The sequence below is a fragment of the Panthera pardus genome, unplaced genomic scaffold (assembly GCF_024362965.1).
Source record: "Panthera pardus isolate Hobbes unplaced genomic scaffold, ASM2436296v1 HiC_scaffold_15, whole genome shotgun sequence".
Classification (NCBI taxonomy): domain Eukaryota; kingdom Metazoa; phylum Chordata; class Mammalia; order Carnivora; family Felidae; genus Panthera; species Panthera pardus.
In genome coordinates, this window is record NW_026526710.1 from 10,279,418 (window position 1) to 10,300,586 (window position 21,169).

The following is a 21,169-nucleotide window of genomic DNA, read 5'->3' on the forward strand; positions in this document are numbered from 1 at the left end:
AGCTGTGGGACACAAAGCTTTCTTGGCTCATTGCATGATGCTCTCAGAAGCCCAAAGCAGGAGACACTTTGGGTTTCACGGGGTCCACAAGCGGCCCCCATGGTGCCCAGCCCCAAAGGTACTATGCTGTAGGGGTTAAGACCACGGATTCGAGAGGCAGACGGTCTGTCTCTCCCACCTGTTAGCAGTTTCTCCTCTTGCCTTGGTTTCTTCACTGGTAACACAGAGTTGATAACTGTAGCAGTCTCAAATAATTGTGGTGAAGATTTGCCAGAATAAACAAATGCAACATAAAAATGGATGCCGGTGGAAGAAATTAGGAGCGGGAACAAAGAGAGAGAAGTGGCAAAAGGGCCTTTTGGCTGCCGAGGCCTTGCTCAGAAACCCCCGGGGGTTCATGTGATGAATTTCATTCAGACTGTTTTTTGCCAGATTGAGAAATGCAGGTTCTGTGTCAGAAATCATTGCAAATTCCAAATTAGTGAGGTTTCATGGTCCGCGGAAAGGCGCTGGAGGGGAAATTGGTCGACGGGGTGTTTTTTAGCTGTCGGAGCAAGCTGGCTGATTGATTGAGTGTCTCGGTCGATAGACTGTGCAGACAGCAGCCAGGGAACCGGGTGCAGGCGAGGAAATAGGAAGAAGACAGAACGCCAGTCAGCATGGGGGAGGCGAAGACATGGTCAGCAGCAGAGAGGGACACAGTTACACCAAAAGCTGGGGAGACACAGTCTGGACTGTGTAGCCCTTCTCGGTCTGGAGACCAGGGACACCCAGGCACAGTTCCTTGAGAACTCTTGAGGTCCCTCACTTGCTCGCTGTATGTCCTAAGGCAAGTCACTAGACCTCTCTGAACCTCTGTTTTCTGACCCAAAACCAACCCTTACAACACCATCTCAAGGGTTTATTATAGCACTTAAATGAAGGAATGAGTTTTCAATGTCTGATGAACTGCCTGGCACATGGTGGGTACTCAGTAAATGTGAGGTCCCATTACTTTAACACCGTGGGTTAGTCAGTATACCTGTGCTTCAGCTTATGGACTCAGAAAATATGTTTGTAGGTGACAACTCGCATCCTTAAATAGGGGGCTAATGGGCCACGTTGGTAGGTTCTGAGCCCTCCTGTGGCATTCCCAATGTGTTCAGAAAAAGGTCAGAAGATGGAGATGATCTAGACCCAAAGAAGCCTCTGACTTAACGAAAATCTTGGAATTAGGCTCTTCCGAAGTCACTGGGCCTGGTCTTCAGGGTCCCAAGCTCTTCTAGGCAGATTGGAAGCCATGAACTCCTCAAAGATGAGGGGAAATGGATAATCCACAAGACTCCTCACCAGGCAGAAATTCCTTCTCACATTGGAGCTATCAAGCCCCTTTCAATAAGAGTTGAAATTATAATTACAATAATCTGATATTGTGCTTAGTTTAATAAGTGTATATTTTCCGCCACCACCATGGGTGCCTGAGTGGCTCAGTTGGTTAAGCGTTCGACTTCCACTCAGGTTGTGATCTCATGGTTTGTGGGTTCGAGCCCCGCGACGGGCTCTGGGCTGACAGCTTGGGGGGCCTGGAGCTACTTCGGATTCTGCTTCTCCCTCTGTCTGCCCCTCTGCTGCTTGCACTGTCTCTCGCATTGTCTCAAAAATAAGTAAACATTTAAAAAAATTTTTTAATAAATAAAAAATAAATATATATTTTCCACCGCCACCTCAGTGAAGTATTATTGCCATTTTAAAAATGAGAAAACTGAGGTTAAAATCGAGGAGAGCTCTTCCTCAAGGTCATGCTGTAATATCTTAGAGGGATTTGCAGAGTTTCTGGAGCCTGGTGGAGTAAAGAATGTGCTCCTTATAGGGCTACGGGCAGGGACGGGGGTGGGGGGGGGTGGGGGGGGGGTGGTCAGAAAAGGAGGGTATGATTATTGAGCTGAACCTTGAAGGATGGGTGGGTTTCTTTTTACAGACAAAGAAAGAGGGGGCGCTGCAGGCAGAAGGATCAGCCTGAGCAAAGACAGGGAAGTTGGGCGCCTGTGTCCCAAAGGCTATTTACAATGAATAATTACAATTACAATGACAGCTAACATTGATTAAGTGCTTACTCTGCACCGGGAACGGTGTTAAGCACTTCATGTGCATCACTCTACGAGCCGGACAATATCATTAACCCTGTTCGGCAGAAGAGAAATGAAGTGACTCGTCCAAGATCACAGCTTGAAAACGGCAGAACCAGCTTCCCCGCTCCAGTTTGTCTGATTCCAAAGGTCTGGGTGGCTCCTGGGTGCTCCCCAGGGTACACAGAGACACCTCAGAGCTTAAAAAGACCTCAGCCCATATGCTAGGGAGGGGCTGTCCCAAGATCCCCTGACATCTCCCGTGATGTCTGTGTCCCTGCCACAACTCACTCCTGCTCCCAAGTCCTCCTAGAGCCGAGAGGAACCCATCAAAGTTGGTGGGCAATAATCACGAAGCTGACTGCCTAATAAAGATAAAGCTCTCTAATAAACCCGCAATCCTGCGGTAATGGGTTTGACTTTTAAAAGGCAGATAAAAGTCCCAGTGGAGGGACAGACCTTTCCCATCAACTCCTTAATCAGAATTACTGTGGAGGAGCCATTTCCTACAGGTGGGACAGCTGGATGCCTGGGCTGGCATTGAGAAATGACCACTTCTGTGTAAAGCCAGACGTCTGCTCCTCCCAGAGATCCCTCTCTCCCACAGGGAATCCTTTGTCAGGAAAGAACCCTGATGGCAAAGGATGGGGCCTCTGGGGCAAGCCTAAAGGAGGGCGGGGAGGCTGGAGAGGGCGTGGTTTGAGAACTCGCTGGTGATTTGTGCTGAAGCTGCGGGGGCGGAGTCTTCTGAGAGCTTCCCGCTGATTGGTGGAGTTCTGATGGGCCAACCTCTCCATTTATTCTGGCTCCACCGTCGTTGTCATCATCATCATCAAATAACCTATACTGAGCGTTTCTTATGTATCTGGGAAATGTGCTAAACATTTTACAACCACCTTATGAGGCAGGTAATATTAACAACTCCATTAACATTTCCCATCCTCAGATGGGAAAACTAAGGCTTGTTGATAATAAATTTAACATCCTGTGGGTCACACAGCCCAGAAGTAGCAAAGGGGAGATTCAAACCTATGTCTGCCTGACTCCGGAAATTACAGTACTTAACTAACCATTGTTTCTGCATTTAGTAGTTTGAAAGAGGAAACACTTGGTTTGGGTCTGGGTCTTTGATGGAATTCACAAGAAATAAAGCCGGAGACAGAGACTGGGGCGCACATGACTTGTTGAGGACGTGCTCTCAGGAGAAAGGAAGTGAGGGAGCAGGCTAGGGCAGGGGCAGAAAGCTCAGGGAAAATGTAGTTTCTACTGGAGTGTAGCCTCAGCCTGATGCCAGGGGGAGCTCTGGAGTGTGAATTAAACCTTAGAGTTGGTCCTACTTTGAGGCAAGTGGGCAGGTCTTTTGTGCTTCAAGACAGTCAGTCAGTCATCAGCTATGGACTGCCTCTCTGCCCCACCCAGGGGTGGACATAACCTTCTGGAAAGGGGCGCCTATGAGGCATTTGCAGCCAATATTCACATCAACCTAGGACCTGACCAACAGCATCGACTACAGCAGCAAAGGAACTGAGTGGTGGTCCCTGCACAGCCCCTAATTTGTCAAGTGTCTTTGAATGTAGCCCTTGCCCCCTCTGGACATCAGCTTCTCCAGGCTTGGGTTCAAAGTCCTCCCGGGCCTGGCCTAGCTCTGACAGGTTCTGACTCTGTGATCTGGCCCACTGCCCCAGCTGGCAGTCTGTGTTTCTGTAACCCAGGAGGAGAGACGGGGCCCCTCGGGTGGTTCCAACAGTGCGAGGCGAGGTGTCTGACAGCTTTCCCCCACTGAAGCCCTTTATCTCACTGCTCTGCTGTGTTATTTTAAAACTAACGAGCCCAGACCTCAGGAGCTCACCGCCTGCCCGCCGCCTGCCATCGAGATTTGTGGCTTGTCTGTTCTGTCCTCTCTGCAGATTTCAGTGGCAGCTTACTCTCTGCTTGTTAGGAATTTTCTTCCAAACCTCAGCATCAGGAAGGAGGCGTATGTGCATGTGTGTGTATGTGCCTGCAGGAACACGAAGTCCAAATTGCACCATACTCTCAGAAGCCTCAACTGTAGTTCTAGATGATGAAAGAGTCTAGTGGGTGGCTCTGGGACGACAGGGAGAAACAAATTCATCCCTGAGTTATTGAAAAAGAAAGAAGGCAGGACACAGAAGGGAATGGGGCAGGGGCCATTGCTAGGTTCTGAGGTAGCCACTCGGCTTGGTGGTGGAGAGCCACGGTCCCGGTGTAGGGAGGAGCTCCTGAGACACTCAAGGGCACACCAACCTCCCTGCGCTCCCACTTTGCAGAATCCCTTGCCTTGGGCTCTTTGGGGAAAGGGGCTCAGAATCAGCAGTGAGGCTAGAGAACAACGTGACCTATCCTGAGAAGCGTGGCTGATATTTACAGTGCCGCCATGGAAGTGCTGGGCGTGCATCGTGCCGTTTTATTCTCATTCCAGCCCTATGAGGGTCATATGATTTGTGTTTCACCAGAGAGGTGAAGAGATTTTCCCAAGGCCACCCAGTTGGTGGGTGGCCGGGCAGACTCTGTTTGATGAGTCTGATCACCATGCTCTACCGAACCCTCCGCAGACCAATCAGTCTTCCCCGTCTGTACGGCCTGTCTTGTTCCTCCAACCTTGTCCTCTTTCCTTAGGGCTTCCCCTTTCCTGGGTCACTTTCATTCATGAGAGTTTATGTACCTGACCCATGTCTTCCTCTGGATTGTAAGGAAAGCCTTCTTGGGGGAAGCAGCATGTCTGGAGCATCTTAAAATGACCCTCCACCAGGAGTAAAACAAGGCGTAACAGATAAGTGAATGAATGAATGAATGAATGAATGAATGGGAGGAGTCAGACACTTTATAGTGCAGCTGACCCAGGTTTGAATGGCACAGGATCCACTTATGTGTGGATTCTTTTCCATAAATACGGCACAGGACTGTAAATGTATTTTCTCTTCCTTATGATTTTCTGAATAACATTTTCTTTCCTCTAGCTTACTTTGTTGTAAGAATACAGTGCATAATACAGATAACATACAAAAGATGTGTTAACCTACTGTTTACGTATCAGAAAGGCTGACTGGTCAACAGTAGGCTCTTAGTAGTTAAGTTTGGGGGGCAGTCAAAAGTTATACATGAATTTTTGACTGCACGGGGGTCAGTGCCCCTAACCCCTGTGCTGTTCAATGGTCCATTGTATATTTTAAGAGCCAGTCCACCAGGCTGGGGCACTCCTGTTGAGCCATCTTGTTATTCGAAAACCTCACTGGCACAGAGCTTAACCGACTTCCTCAGTTTCCCACCTCACTGTGGTGAGGTGCTCTATCTAACCCCAAGAAGATCCAATCTTATGGCCTATAATACCATCTAAATGCCAACATCCCTCAAATGCACTTCATCAGCGCTAATGTCTTCTTTGAACTCCAGTCTTGGGCACTCAGCTGCCTACCTGCCATTTCCACATAGATCTCTAATTGGCATCTCAAAACTGGCATGTCCCAAATGCCCTTCTCCACCTGCAGCCACCCCAGCTTAGTAACCAGCAGCTCCATCCTCTTGGTTTCTCAGAGGAAAACCTAGGAGTCACCCTTGACCCCTTTTGTTCACACTTCCGTATCCAATCCATGAGCAAACTCCATGGATTCCAGCTTCAACCTGTGTCCAGAATCTGACCACTTCTCACCACTACGGCAGTGATAACCCTGACCCCAGCCACCATCTTCTGTCAGGTGTGTGATTGCAATAATCCCAACTGGTCTTCCTGTATTTATCCTGGCTTGCTTGCCCACTACACTCAGCGTGCCTCCAGGGAGACCCTGTAAAGCCTAAGTCAGATCTCATTGTTCCCCTTCTTGGAACCCTCCAATGGCTTCCTGTCTCACTCAGAGAAAAAGTCAAGTTCTTGCAATAGTCCAGCAGACAGTCCATGATCTGGTCCCTTATTACCTCTCTGATGCTCCCTCCTAATTTTTGTCCCCCTTAGTCAGCTCTAGCCTCATTGCGTCTAGTGTGTTCCTACCTCAGGGCCTTTGCATTGACCGTGCCCTCTGCCTATCATGCTCTTCTCCCGGGCATGCATGAGGCTCCCTCCCTCAGTGCCTTCAAGTCTTGCTCAGATGTTACCTTTGAAGGGAGGCCTTCTCTGGTCACATTTAAAATTCCAGCCCCCTCCCAGTAGCATTCCCAGCTTTCCTTATCCTCTGTTTCTCTTCTGTATGCACTTTCCAATACCCTACGTATTTCCCACTTAATTATGTGTATTTTCTGCTCTCCTCCTCCCTCTGCCCATCCCAGTAGAATGCAAGCTCCGCCAAGCAGGGATGGTTCCTGCCTTGTTTTCTGTTGTGTCTCCGGTGCCTAGAACATGGCCTACATATAGTAGGTGCTCAATAAATATTTGTTGAGTCAGTGACTGAGCAAAGAATAAGCGAACGGTCCCTGGCAGCGCTTGTTGGAACCAGTCTTTACTCTCTTGGCTCTTGAACCAAGGCTCCTCCCTACCCTGGACTGGAGGCTTCTGTCTTGTTCCCAGAAGATCCTGCTTGCTTGGTGCCTCCTCCAGTAGTGGCTGTAACGATGCCCAAAGGGACTCACCTAGCACAGCCCCTCCCACGGCAGGAAAATATAGTCAGCCACTCATGCTCCATGGAGAAACCTAAACCCTGTCTGCAATTCCAGCTGGTAGAAAGGTCCTGAGGATGCCCTGGGCTGAAGCCAGAGATGTTATTCTTGCCTGTGGTGACACAGCTTAGAGGAATCAGGGCTTGAACCCAGGTCACTAGGACCCCAGGACCATTGTACTTTCTCAGCATCACCTAATTACTTTTTGCAACCCGTTCAAGTGGAAAACCACAGCACTTTGGAACTTAGCCATTTCCCAAGTTACAGGCAGCCTATATTCCAGGCAGTCCCAAGAATCCAATCCAATCCAATCCCCCTTTCAGTCACTTGCCCTCTTCCTAGGCAAATAGGCAATCGACAGGCCAGCCTGGGGAGGGGGAAATGACTGGCTGAATTTGGGGTTGATGGGAGGGCAGAGGATGGATGTGTTCAGTGATGAGAGTCCACAACCCAGGCATGTCGGGGGCCTGACCTGCTTGGCTGAGCTGGGTAAGAAATGCTGAGCTGATTTTTCTCCATATGGTTCTTTTGTCCTTTGACCTGAACTTGGGAACTGGACAATTTTTGATATACAAGAGTGTTTACCACACACACATACACATGTTCCCACACTCAAATGCTCTCAGCCGTGAGAGCTGAACTAAACCATTGTCATCTTGCCCGAAGAGAGAGTGTGCTAGAGGGCTGTGCTTGTCTATATAGGCAAGCCTTCAGGGTCGGGTCCAAATCCTTTGTGAAATCTACAATCTGATTACTCCAAGTGTGGGTTCCTGGGGCCACAGCAGAACCTGAGAACTGGTTAGAAGTGTAGACTCTTAGGCCCTAACCCAGACATGCTGAGTCAGCATCTCCAGCCTAACAAGATCCCCAGGAGATTCATGTGCACGTGAAGGTGTGAGAAGCACCTGTCTGTCCTCCACATGACCCTCAAGGACCCAGTCCCTGCCTTCCTCACCGGTATCAGCTTCTTTTTTTCCTGCACCCCATGTCCATTGCAACATTATTTACAATAGCCAAGACATGGAAACAACCTAAATGTCCATCAGTGGGTAAATGGAAAAAGAAATTATTTTACGTAAACACAACAGAATACTATTCAGCCATGAAAAGACAGATGTCCTGCTATTTGTGACAACACGGATGGACCTTAAGGGCATTTTGCTGAAGTGAAATAAACCAGGCTCAACTGTTGCTTTCCACCCTCCACCCCACTGTCTCATTCAGCCTACTGCCTCCTCTGCAGTTATGTGAAGTTCACTGCTGTGTCCTGATGTCGGGCCTTTGCACATGCCACTCTACTCTCCTGACCAATTTCCATATATCTTTAGGAAGCCTTCCATGGCCACCTGCCCACGTTCCCATAGCCGGATTAAGTGTTCTCTCTCTCTCTCTCTCTCTCTCTCTCTCTGTGGTTCCATGGCCCTCTGAGATTACTATACCGTATTTCCAGTTGAGGGATCTGTCTTCCCCTTGCAGGCTGAAGGCAGACACAAGTCTTAATTACTATACAGTCCTTGAAATCTGATACTAAGTAGGTGTTCAGCAGACAGCTGTTGAACAAATGAATTAAATAATGAGGGAGATGCCAGCTTCATAAAATTTCTTATTTCTCATTCGGTCCTAGTGGCATGAGCATTACTGACCCTGAGCCCAGCTATGTCTCCCTCAGTGGCTCTCTGGAATCCCCAGGCTTCCCCCCAAGCCCCTATACTTTTTCTAGCCATGGTAGCAAACTCAAAGAGTCACAGCTCCTGCAGATTATCCCCAACCAGGCTTAGTTAACCTTGAAAAGGTCTTGGTACCAAGACCTCAGGCAAGGATATTAATAGGGCCCAGACTGAAGCCCCAGGAACCAAGGCACAGATTAGCCCAATCCATCTTGTCCGTAGGCTGAGTCAGCCCCGTGATAAGGCTTGAGATTTCTAGTGGACTCGTGAGCTGAGGGTGTGGGCCTTCACTCTTACTGAAACAGGCAGACGGTAGGTATCTGGTCGGCGTGGGGACAAGGACGGACCATCCACAGGCCTGAATGCACGTGTAGAATAAGAACCTGGGGTGTGAACCTTGGATGGAAAGCAAGAGCCTTTTCCTCTCCAGGTCTCAGTGTCTTCATCTGTGTAATGGGGATAAGTTCACTACACTGGGCACCTAACAGAGGGTTGTCAATTTCAGTTGAGATGCTGGACTAGTGCTCTACACCCAGGAGAAGCTGTTAAGGGGATGAAGGCAGTAAGCGTCCCCAATCTAATGACCAAATGCCATTCCTCTTTGTGGAATATAACATCCAAGCCAAACTTGAGATACAGCCCCTTCTCCAAACACATAAAACAAGTCCCTGTCTTATGATGAAATGACCAAGATTCACCCTCTACCCCCACGTATGACTTCCTTACATTTTCAAAGTGTTTTCCAGATTTCTCTCCTTTTTCCTCAGTTGATTCCTATAAACAGGCAGGGCAGCTACTATTCTTGCCTCTTACTATCCCCGGGTCTCAGGTTTTCCACCTGTACAGTAGGGATGACCATGCCTGTTCCTGGGTTTCTGTGAAAGCTTAAATGAGATGGTGCATGGCCCCGGTGTCTGGCACAGAGTAGATGCTTGATAAATGCTGTCTCTGCTGCTGTGATTTAGTGACACAGAAAGAGCACCAGACTGGGGGTCAAAAGGCCATGGTTCAGCCACAGCTCTGACATGAGTCACTCATTGTGCAGCCTTGGGCAAGTCCCTTGCTTCTTGGGGCCTCAGTTTCCCCACTCAGTACAGAGGAGAGCCAGGGTGGGGGACCCTTCCTCCTCCCCTCCAACATTATTTGTCTCTTATTCCCCAGTCGGTGTTTAACTCAATCTAGTTCTTGGGGCACGGGGATCCGTACCCAACCCAGGGCCCAGTGAGCACTTTGCTGGGAGCAGGGCGCTTTGATGTGAGAAGCAGGGAAGCAGCTAGGGAGCCGGGCATCTCGGAGAGTTTTGTAGAAAGTTCAGGCCTGACTTTTATCGGAGGCTGGGAATCTGCTGGTTGCCATGACTACAGAGAGCAGCATCTAAGCTCCAGGTCGTTGATTAGCAGGAACAGAGCGGGGAAGGCCTTGAGGAATTCAGCACGCACGGCCCCCTCCCTCCCTCTGTGAAGTGGAGTGTGCCGGCCCTTGACTTCACTGTTTTAGCTGTCCCCTGAAGATCTCGCCTCCTTTTAAGTGCTTTTTTATGCAACATCGAAGGGCCCTGTGGTAAAAATGAGGCAGCTGCCGGGACTCCTCAGCAAAAACAGTACACGGAATTTTTCTTAAAGCCCTGCAAGGCTGCAGAGCGGGAGGTGGGGAAGGAAGCTGGCGGGGGGTGGCTTGGGGGAGAGGGGCTCCACGGCTGAGGTCTGAGTCCGCTGAGATGCTGTCTCAACTGAGGCGGGCCCTTCTCCTTGGACCACTGCTTCTTTGTACTAAGGAGAGTTTGCCTCTGATCTGTGGTTCCCACCTGAGATCAGTCATCATTTATCTATCCATCCATCAGTCATTCATTCGACAAATGTTTATTGAGCAAAAAGGGCACACTATGCCAGGCACCATATCCCTGGGGATTCCGTGGTGAGAAAAGAGGCTAGTTCCCACTCTCGTGAAGCTAACATTACAGTCTAGTAGACAAGTGGTTAGCAAACAAACATATAAAATAGTCATTTCAAACAGTAACACAGCAGACTGCTGTGCTGGCGGCAGGTGAAGAGAGGGGCAAAATCACTTAAGGGGGTCAGAGAGGGTCTCTCTGAGAAGGTGACTTCTGAACCAAAGGAAGGAACTGGCCATGCAAAGAACTGGAGGAACAGCATGCCAGATGGATGGAACAGAAGGGCAAAGTCTCTGAGCAAAGGCCATTTTCCACATGAGGGATGACAGTAAGGAAGCCATGTGGATGGAGCAGAGTGAGGGATGGACAGAAGGGTAAGAGATGGGGTCTAGGGTCGGGGCAGACGCCGGATCATGCAGAGCCTTTTAGTTCTGGCAATCAGTTTGGATTTACTCTTAATCCAAAGGAGGCGAAATTACCAGGGATGTTTCTTTAAGATGCAGATTTCCTAGTTTCACCCCTTTGAGACTATTTATTATGGCTAGGTTGGGACTGAGAAGTCTGTATTTTTAAAAGCTCCTTGGGAGCCTCTGATACTGTGCCAGGTTTGGGAAGCCTGGGACTGCATGGTCTCAGAGCCTCTTTCAGTTTTAAGGAAGCAGAGAAGCCAAGTGTCAGAACATCTTGGAAAAAGATCTTAAAAGTTGTATGATATTATGGAGAATTCCTTTCTTCCTTCCCTCACAACTCCCTATCCGCCTGGTAGAATTAATTCTGGTTTTGTTTGTTTTTTTAGCTTGTTTGCAAAAATCCCAGATGGGGTACCTAACACAAGGAAGGTGAAGCCAGCGTTATGGGGGGAAAAGAACAATCGACCGTATCAGGTTATAACTGCAGCAACGCCACCAAAACATCATCGGGATTTGCCAGTCCCTGATGCTGGCGATGGTGGATGAGGGTTGTCCTCACCCTAAGCCTGGTCCACCAGAGCCTGGCAGTAGCATTCCCCATCTGTCCCTGTGCTGCAGATAACCCGTGCCTCCTCTCCCTCCAGCAGCGGAAGTCACTGAGACCTTCCACACAATGCCAGCTCTTACTCATCGTCTATTTATTTTCTGCCACATTGCTCACATCAGTTATTGTTGTTTATTTTTCCCTTTTGAGGGCTTGCCTCGGACACAGATTTGGGTCATGGTTTCCTATAATGCCCCAGAGTCCAAAACCCCATTCTTACGTGTGTCCAGCTCAAGGCAACACACATCCATTGATAAGTTCGCTGATCACTTTTCTAGGAGAAATACGGGGTACAATAGAAAATGCACCAACTGAGCCATCGGAGTTGACTGAGGCATTGGCTGGTTTATTTCCACCAACTGTGACGTGAAGGGATTAACTCAAAGCATCTCAAAATCCCTTTCTAACTCTTTGAAACAAATGCGTGTTCTCTTTAGCCAATGCATGTGCTCTTTCATTTATTCATTGCACAAATGTTGAGTGTTTACCACGCAGTGGGCTCTGGGGCAGTGAGACACAGTCCCACTCCCAGGGAACTCATAGTCTGGTGTGAGGAAAGATAATGAAATGGCAACAGCTCGTATCAGGAGTTGCAGTCATAGTAGCAAAAGGACTGTTATATCCGAGGATAGGGCTTAGATCTCCCCCTAAGTCTGCCCCCGGCGTCACCATCTCTACCTCATCAGTGGGGACCCATCCTGCCGGTTGCTCAGGCTCAAAACCTTGGAGTCATCCTTGACCCCTCCCCTTCTCTTATTCTCTCCCACCCACCTTTAGCCAGCAGCAAATGATGCTAGAGTCCCACTTTCAAATATCAGAATCTGACCACATCTCATCACCTCCGTCACCAACCCACCGATCCGAACCTGGACAGTTGCATGCACCTCCCTCCCTGTTGCTCCTCCCTTGTGTCTAGTGTCTTCAGCCACTGGGCTGATCCTTCTAAAATGTGAGGCAGACCACGTGAGTCAGTCCTCTGTTCGAAAGCCGTGCCATCTCAGCCGCAGAGTCCCATGACCTACAAGACGCGAACTCTGTTCTCCCCTCTTACCACACCCTAGCCCTGCTTGCTCTTTCTTGTGAATATATGCCAAGGGTCTTTGAACCTGCCATTCCTTCCGCCTAGAGCACATTTTCCACTTCCCATGGATAACTTGTGTAGAATCTGTACATCGCCAGGCAACGGATTACCCCCCCCCCCCAAAATCTTATAGCTTAAAACAACAAACAGATCTGATGTCTCCCCATCAGGAATTTGGCTGGGCCACTCTGGCTGGGCATCTCGCGTGAGACTGTGGGCAGATGTCAGCCCGGGCTGTAGTGTCATCTGATGAGTCACGACTGGGGCTGGAGGGTCCAATTCCAAGTTGGTGTGTGCACGTGGCTGGTGGCCGGAAGCCTCGGCTGTTCTGCAAGCGGGCTTCCCCATAGCGCTGCCTGAGGGTTCTCACCCCGTGGTGACGGCTTCCCTCAGAGTGATCAGTCCAAAGGGGGCGAGGCAGAAGCCGCCTTTGTGACCTGGTCTCGGAAGTCACGTGTTATCACTTGCACTGCCTTCTAGTCATTAAAAGCGAATCGCTAAGCCCTGCCAGTATTCAAGGGGAAGGAAATTAGGTTGCATCTTTTCATGGCAGGTCTGTCAAAGACTCTGGAACACATTTTAAAACCACCACTCACTGCAAGGTGAGTTCCTATTCCTTTAAGCCCCCATCCCCCGGTTACTTCCAGAGTGGCCTTCTTCCCTGATACTCTGTACAAAAGAACAGTCACCCCCTCCCATTACAGAATACTGTTTTATTCTCTCCATGATTTATTGCCATCCAATAAGCCACGTTATTACTTGTGCATGCGCTTAGACCTGCTCCCCACCCCCACCCCCCGTCTGGAATGTAAACTCCGTTATCACAGGGGACACCTCTCTCTTGTTCACTGCAGCCCCACACTTAGAACTGGCCTGGACGCAGGTTAGCCTAGGCCCGGTCAAGTATGAGAGGAGGCAAGTGTTGCTGGGCACTGGGCAGAAATTTTAAGCTCTGAGTTGTTTGAGCAGAATCAGGACAGAGTTCCATATGAAGAGACTGGAGGCATGGGAATGGAGCCCACAGAGTAGGAGAAGCAGAGCAGAGAGGTGTAGGGAACGCCGGAGTTCTGGAAGCCTGGCGTGGGCAGTGAGGAGGGCCGGACGGCCCCGACAAGAATCTCCATCCCTCCTGGGCTTGCCACATCTCTCAGCTCTGCTTCTAAAGATGCGCTGATAAGCGGCTGACAGAGACGGATGTGTTTTGCTGCCCTTCCTTCAGTATTGACTGGGTTTGGCCTGCTCTCTGGGCAGCCCTAAGGAGCAGGGGGCTTATCAGATGCATTCATCCTGAGTCATAAAACCAGTCCTGCACTGGCTGCAGGTGCTTGGTGCAGGAGAAATGCTATTGCCTGTGGTCAGTGCTTGACCCGGACTCTGCAGGCAGGGTGAGGAGGGAGGGGCACTCCCTGGATGATGCCAAATCCACCTGTTCCTCCCAAACTCCTGAGGTTGGGGGCCAGGAGATATGAGTGGCAGTGTCTTCAAAGACTGAGGACCTAGGTGACTTCCTTCTCCTTTCTGGGTCCCAAAGAAGGAAGTGGGACTCAGGTAGTTTTCCTAGAGTTGTCTGGGGCTCTTCTCAGAGGCAGAGGGATGAGCTTCAGGCCTTCATGGGAATTGCATCCCAGGTAGGTGGCCTCATACCTGCCAAGGACACCAAAGTGGAGCAAAGGGGAACGGAACAGACACTTTTTAAGGCCGTTTTGTTTGCTTTATGTTATCTCGTTTTCATAACCATCCAGCAATATAAGGACTAGTGTTACTCCCTATCTGATCACTGAGGAAAGTGCAAAACAGAGAGATGGAGTCTTCTATCTACTAAGTGGTGGAAACAGTGTTTGAATCCAACTATGTACACCTCTTCCATCCGGGGATAAGGCAGGGAAATGGACAGAAGTGGCAAAGGGGCATTGGAACTGATTCTCTCATGCTTTGGCCTCTACTGAATGTTTTGAGCAAGGATGTGGAACACTGGTTTCCAGCCTCTCCCTGTGGTTTAGTCAGGATAGGATAGGATAAGCAATGCCACCGTAACAAATAAACCCCTAAATCCCAGTGGCTCAACCCAACTAAGGCTTATTTCTATCATGCAAAGTCCGATGTGGCTCAGGCATCTCTCCTCCGCCAAGTAGCTTCACCTTTCGGGGTATCTGACCTCCAAGGTCACTGCAACAGAGGGAGAGAGAGCTGGAGAAGGCACACAGACCTTGCTGGCTCAAATCGGAAATGACACACGTCACTTCCACCGAGAGAACAGTGGCCAAAGATAATCTCTCACGGTGCCAACCTAACTGCAAGGAAAGTTGGGCCATATTAGGATGTCTCTGAATGTCTGATGAACGCGAAGACCTTGTCATATCCTAACAATTTCAACCTCTTTATTTGTTCCCCTGTAGGACAGAACCCCAGAGCAGCCCTGTGGTTCCAGCTCAGGATGGACCCTCGGAAAAGCTGAGCCAGCATCTGGCCACCGAGGCCTTGGGCACCAACAGCTGGGAGAGAGACAAGGCCTGCCGGGAGCTCAGTCCTGCCAGAGCACGCAGGTGACATGCTGACCCAACCCTCTCTGGGGTCCAGTGAGGAGGTTCAAGTTGAGAATACAGAAGTGAAGTTTGTCTTTCTGGCCACTCTTCCTCTCCTTCTGTTTGCAAATTCCTCTTTCAGACCCTTAAACCCAATCAAAAGTCAGCACACGTTTTTTTTTTTTCTCCTGTAGAGGACCAGATAGCAAATATTTTGAGGACCAGATGGACTCGGCCACAGCTACTCAATCCTGCCCTTGTAGCACAGAAACAGCCACAGACTCTACGTAAATAAGGTGTATAGATGCATTTCAATAAAACTTTATTTATAAAGACAGGCTAGATACAGCCTGGGGGGTCAAAGTTTGTTGCCTTTGCCTTAGATGATCGAGCTAGTTCCTGTCCATTTTAATGACTCTATAAGCTACTTATTCCCAAGTCATGACTTCAGCCCAGATCTGTCTCCTGAGATCCAGATCTTTGCATTTATTCCTTAAATTCAGTTATTCAACCAGGATTTCTTGAGCACCCATTGGTGACAGGCACAGTGCTGACATCTGAGGACACACCGTTTTACTGAGGTTCGGAGAGGTAATGTAACTTGCCAAAAATATGGCAGCCAGTAAGTGGCAAAGTGAAGTTTTGAAATATGGTCTCTCTGATCTTAAATCCTAGACTAACACCTACCACCTTATACTTTGATGCTAATGAAAAAGCTAATCTATTCCCTGGCTTCTATTTTCAAGTTTTGCACCCTGCACATATAAAGCCTAGTCTGCATTGGCCTCCGGAGAATCAATTTTGTTGACAACATGGTCCTTATTATCTGGTTTTATCAGCTGGTTGAAACTAACTCACCACTCTCTCACTACCCTGGGCTTGTACCTACCCCCTCAGTGACACGTGGAAAATGAACCTAGTGTCCTTGCCAATGGTGTGCCCTAGATATAATCCCTACCTCTTCCTGTTGCATCAGAGGGTGTCAAAGCCATTTTACAGGTGTGGAAACTGAGGACAGTAGGTGGCAGGATCAAGATTAGCCTGAGGACCCCTGATCTGGTCCAGATTCTCTCTTTATGTCCTGGAGTTGTTGGTTTCCTAAGGTACAGACTCTAAACTATATTAGGCACCCATCTGAGAATTACATGGAAGCTGTGAGTGCTGCCACCAGGGAAAGTGTGGATATGCTCCAAGAAAACTCCCCAAATTCCATGTACCATTTCAGAGGATTCATAGACTCCCAAGGCCCATGAGCAGGGCTGTCTAGTTAAGAATCTGAATTCTGGGGGCGCCTGGGTGGCTCAGTCGGTTGAGTGTCCGACTTCAGCTCAGGTCACGATCTCACGGTCCGTGAGTTCGAGCCCTGCGTCGGGCTCTGGGCTGATGGCCCAGAGCCTAGAGCCTGCTTCCGATTCTGTGTCTCCCTCTCTCTGCTCCTCCCCCGTTCATGCTCTGTCTCTCTCTGTCTCAAAAATAAATAAACATTAAAAAAAATTATAAAAAAAAAAAAAAAAAGAATCTGAATTCTGAAGAAGTGGCTTGGGAAGCCAGAATATCACTCACAGGTGAAGTCCACTTCTCTACCCAGCCTACCGTCTCGGCCGCGGGGTTTATTTAGGCTCTGATGTCAATGGGGGAGAAAGAGTGAAGTCCTATCAGCTTGGAGAAGTGAAGGTCAACATCAGATCTGGAGAATTCTCTCCAGGAAACAGGAAAAAAGCTGTTTCCATAAGAGGCTGAGGGAGATGGAGAGAGGGGAGAGAAAGGGCATTTCTATACTTCAAAAACACTGTCTCTCAGCCAATCCAAGGGAGAGACTGTGTCATAGAGATAGACGTGTACTAACTGAGCAACTTTGGGCACTTAGTTTTCCTTCCCAGGCCTCAGTTTTCACAACTATAAAATGGGAATATTGAGATATACTTCTCCTAATCAGAGTGAGGATTAAATCAGATACGCATGTACAGATCTTGACCGTGAGCCTAGAATGTGGGGGGCGCTGGAAATGCCGGCGGGGGTGTCATGGAGCCTGAAGAGCAGGCTCTGGGCATGAAAATCTCAACAGGGATGCCATGTTGTCACTTTGGCTGCGGAGAGTCCCTTTGACTGTGGAGCGTGTTGCTCCCTTCTCTTATCTGAGACCCACTCTCTGACATGCTAAAAAAAAAAATAATAATACAATAATAGAAAGTACATTTTTACATGAACTTGCTGAAGACCAGGGCGCATTGCATGAGTGAGGGCCTCATTGCTTGTGACAAACGTGGGACACGGGTATCATGTTTTATTCCCGTCTCACAGATGATGCATGTGATACCCAGAGAGGTAGCTGAGCTAGGAGGTAATGGAGCGGGAGTGTGTCAGCGTCTGTAGCCAGCGTTCTTTATGGTTGCAGAGTCTGCATGTTTGACCATTGTGAACGGAGCCACTCCGTGTGTAATCACTAAACACTTAACTGCTGCACATTTCGTGGCTGCTTGTGTAACTGCGGTGTTACTTACTTAACCACTCGTCTGGCCCCTCCAGCCCTGCTGTGAGGGCACACCTAGGCACACAGGCACAGGAGGAAGAAAAAGGTAGAGGGATTTGCGGAAGGGGTTGATTTTCCCCTCACAGACCTTAAATCCAAAGTCAAGGCCTTTCTCCGTTGGACCCCATCGCTCACAGAGGAGGGTAAGCGGTTCCCAAGCCTGCTTCCCTGGGACCCTGGGGTTCCAGAAAAAGAAGTGAGAATAATTGTCTGAAACATTGAGATCTTTCTCTATTTTATAAGATACAGCTTTAAGGATTTTTTTCCTTTTTAAGCATTTCTTCCTTAAATGTTTAGGGTTTTTTTTTTTTCTTTCAAATTCCTGGCAATGGTTACACTGTGAAGTGTTTATGTGAAACAAGATAATTTAACAAGTGGCTAAATTATTGCATCTATTCACCCCTCATTAGGTCACCCAACAAATATTTATTAGGCTCTTACTCTGTGTCAAGCACTTGTTGCCGGAAAAATTTGGAAGTGGCCTACCACAGTTACACAAGCAGCCCGTCTGCTTCCTGGACATGTGTACTGTGCTTTGTGCTGTATAGCACATAAGTGTAGTTAAGTAGTGAGGTACTTAATCCTGTGATATTTGATTTAAGCCTGCTTAAAGTGACTCTCTTGAAAACGTTCTAGATATAACTATGCAATTTTTATTTACTGGCAATGCAGAGACCTTAACAGATAGTCTAGTCGCTTGGTCATTTTTTCTACTACCCATAATGATCCAGATTCTTAGAATGGAATTCAATATGGCAGCATTTGATGATGGCCTTTAAAGAGCTGGGTGACTTCCAAAAGAAATGTCCACATAAACAAGTTTGAGAAGGCAGTTGGTTTTGTGGGAAAGCTCTCTGGGTGGGAATTACACAGGACTTGACTGCAATCCCACCTCAGATGCAGCCATGGGCAAGCCAGTTCATGATTTTGTGCTTTATGGTCTGTGTCTGTAAAATGAGACCCTAAAAGTCATACCACCCTCAAAGCGTTTTTGTATATGTAAAACGGTTGGCACATAATAAGGGGATCAACGATAGTGGTCTTAACACTAGTAACGACAATAGTATTCTTATTGATACTACATTTTCCCGGTAACGTTCAACTGAGTGGGCATGTTTCAGTCCCCAAGCAGTTATTCTTCCCAAACCCATCTCCTTTTGCCACAGGATAGTGTTTTAAAAAAAATCCCTGGAGCCTGCCCCAATTATAAAAGGAGATAAGTTGACTTCATTCAGCTGCAGCCAGAGCATTTGAATTTAATTGAATGGGAAATAATTATTCCTGAAGAGCAGAGGTTTTTGAGGTTCTGTGAAGCGATATAAGATATGTATCTCATTACATTAGACCTCGGCAAATATACTTTTAATAATCAGCTGCTACTTAACATAACTTCCTCCTCCTATTAAATTTCCGGCAAGAACGATGGACATGAAGTACTGGGGAAGGGGGGGGGAGGGCTGAACTGCTGATTAATTATTTAAAAAGTGATTTATTTACCAAGGTGAGCCATTTGCAAATTCAATAATAAATCTATTAAGGAGCAGTTAACCTCTATAACTCTGTTTTAAATAATCAATTGGTGTTTGGGTAACAGTACAACGTCTGTCTCATTAGGTCGGCATTAACTCCTTATTTGAAGTGCTTAATCTGCAGTATGACCAAATCAACCATGAGGTGGTAATTAGGTATTCGCCATGGGTCGTTCATCCTCCAAGGAACTGGGTCCTCCTTCCTTGGCAGCAGCAGCCCTGGTTGGGGCTTGGGGCGTCCTGGGTTCTCTAATACCTGACTCTGTGCTCCCCACAGTGCCTCCTGTGACAAAGACCTGGCACCACCAACTTCCTCCAGGGGGAAGAAGAAAAAGAAGAAATCCACCCGGAAGAAGAGAAGGAGGTGAGCGTCCTAAGGGGAGATGAAATCTTAAAGGTGGGAGAAAGGATGAAGTAGGGGTAAAATGGGTTTCAGAGTCAAACAGTGACTCCCCTTGGGTTTGAATCTCTGCCTCTTATCTAGCTGTGTGACTTAGGCAAGACCCTTCACCTCTCTGTGCCTGTTTCCACGTGTATAAAATACTGTTACACCTGGCGTTTGTGAGAATCAGATGGAGGAAAATGGCTGTGGAAGGAGCTGTCATAGTGTCTGGCACACAACAAATGACCAGTGAATCAGCAGAATCATGACCATGAATATGACTTTTTTTTTTTTGAGAACTTACTCTGTGTGGAGGGCTATGCTCTAAGCACTGTGATCTCCATGTTGTCTTTTCCCTTTGACCACAATTTACCAAACAGTATTGTACCCATTTCAGAGATGAGAAAAAAAAAGGCAGGGGACAGAGGGTGACAGATTTACAGGGATCCCAGGCTCCTCAGTTGATTCTACTACTCCCACCTAGCAGATGAATGCCAAGGAAAATGAAGTTTATATTTTTGGCCAGCAATTAGTCTTTTGTACCCCATGGATTTTTTTCTTTGTAAAATCTCTTCTAATTTTTTTTTTTAATTTAAAAGTACTTCCAGACTTTCTTCAAGACGACAATTATGTCCAGTGTTCCAGACCCAGAGGGGGTCAGGTTGAAAATCTCGCCAAACCTCAGAGGCAGTGTTTGAAGAGGCCTGCAGGGGGCAGCAGAGAGCAGTGTCTGGATGACTCGGGCCCCAACTCCAGATTTTCCGGGTTCTTGCTATGCCCTTTTAGCCTTGTTCTAAGGCCCAAAGAAGACCCAGAGGGGAGTGTGAATGAAGACCCTACATCGTAGGGTGAGGGGGGGGAATTGGGGCAAGTGGCTTTGAGGTTCCTGATTTTACGGGTGGGCAGAACACTTCAAAGAAGGAAATCAGGCTTCACTAATTCAATTGTTCATCCAATAAATGTCCCCTGGGCATGTGTTTGGGGGACAGGTGCTGTGGTCCAAGAGAAGTTGTTCTCAACCCTGCATTTCCCCCCAAAGACATGTTTTGTTTGACCTACAAGGGCTTATTTTGTCTTTTTTTTTTTTTTAAGTTTATTTATTTATTTAGAGAAAGAGAGAAAGCAGGGAAGGGGCAGAGGAAAAGAGAGGGAGAGAGGGAATCCCAAGCAGGCTCCACGCTGTCAGCACAGAGCCCAATACAGGGCTCGATCCCAGGAGCCATGAGATCATGACCCAAGCCAAAATCAAGAATCAGGGCACTTAACCAACTGAACCACCCAAGTGTTCCTCTTTTGTCTAATTGGTGGCCATCATTTAAAAACCAGATTTCACACGAAGATGTGTTTTTCTGGTGACTTGTGTTGAAAAGGCAGGCGTTCCAGAAGCCCAGGGCTGCATTCCCACATAAGACCTCCGGCCGATCTGAGAAGCAGATGCTCTCTGGTTCACCACAGTCCTCACCACTCTCTATTGTCTTACACCCCTCCTGCTGAGAGGCCCCTGTTGGCATTGACTTTGAAACTCCTAATCTGTTTCAGCCTTGGTATTTTGTCAGTGGTGAAATGAAAGATGCAGAGATGAGCAGTGACATGCCCAAGGTGACTTCATGGGTCGGGGGTACATCAAGCTTGGAACTCAGGTCACTTGAACTTCAGTCTTCAGTCATAGTCAGGTTCCTGGGGTGGCTCTTGTTTCTTGGGTAACCCCTGAGAGCACCACCCGTGCCGACCACAGCCTGACGAGGTCTCCTCCAAGGGCTCGGCCCTACCGGGGAGACAGGGTGAGGCACAAGAGAGACCTCAAGTATCTGAGAGGAAGGGCAGAGCTGAGGGGAGAACAGCA

At 48.2% G+C, this 21,169-nt stretch overlaps 1 protein-coding gene across 3 annotated transcripts in view; it reads left to right on the forward strand.

The window, feature by feature from the left end:
* SRRM4 (serine/arginine repetitive matrix 4) overlaps positions 1-21,169 on the forward strand; it is a 152,657-nt gene that overhangs the window by 94,753 nt on the left and 36,735 nt on the right. For 2 of the 3 annotated variants that reach the window (XM_053902090.1, XM_019467312.2), the window contains exons 2-3: positions 14,760-14,906; positions 19,222-19,308. In XM_053902090.1, coding sequence (XP_053758065.1) covers positions 14,760-14,906; positions 19,222-19,308 — 234 coding nt within the window. The remainder of the gene's footprint in view (positions 1-14,759; positions 14,907-19,221; positions 19,309-21,169) is intronic. The other variant, XM_053902091.1, reaches the window with a different exon arrangement.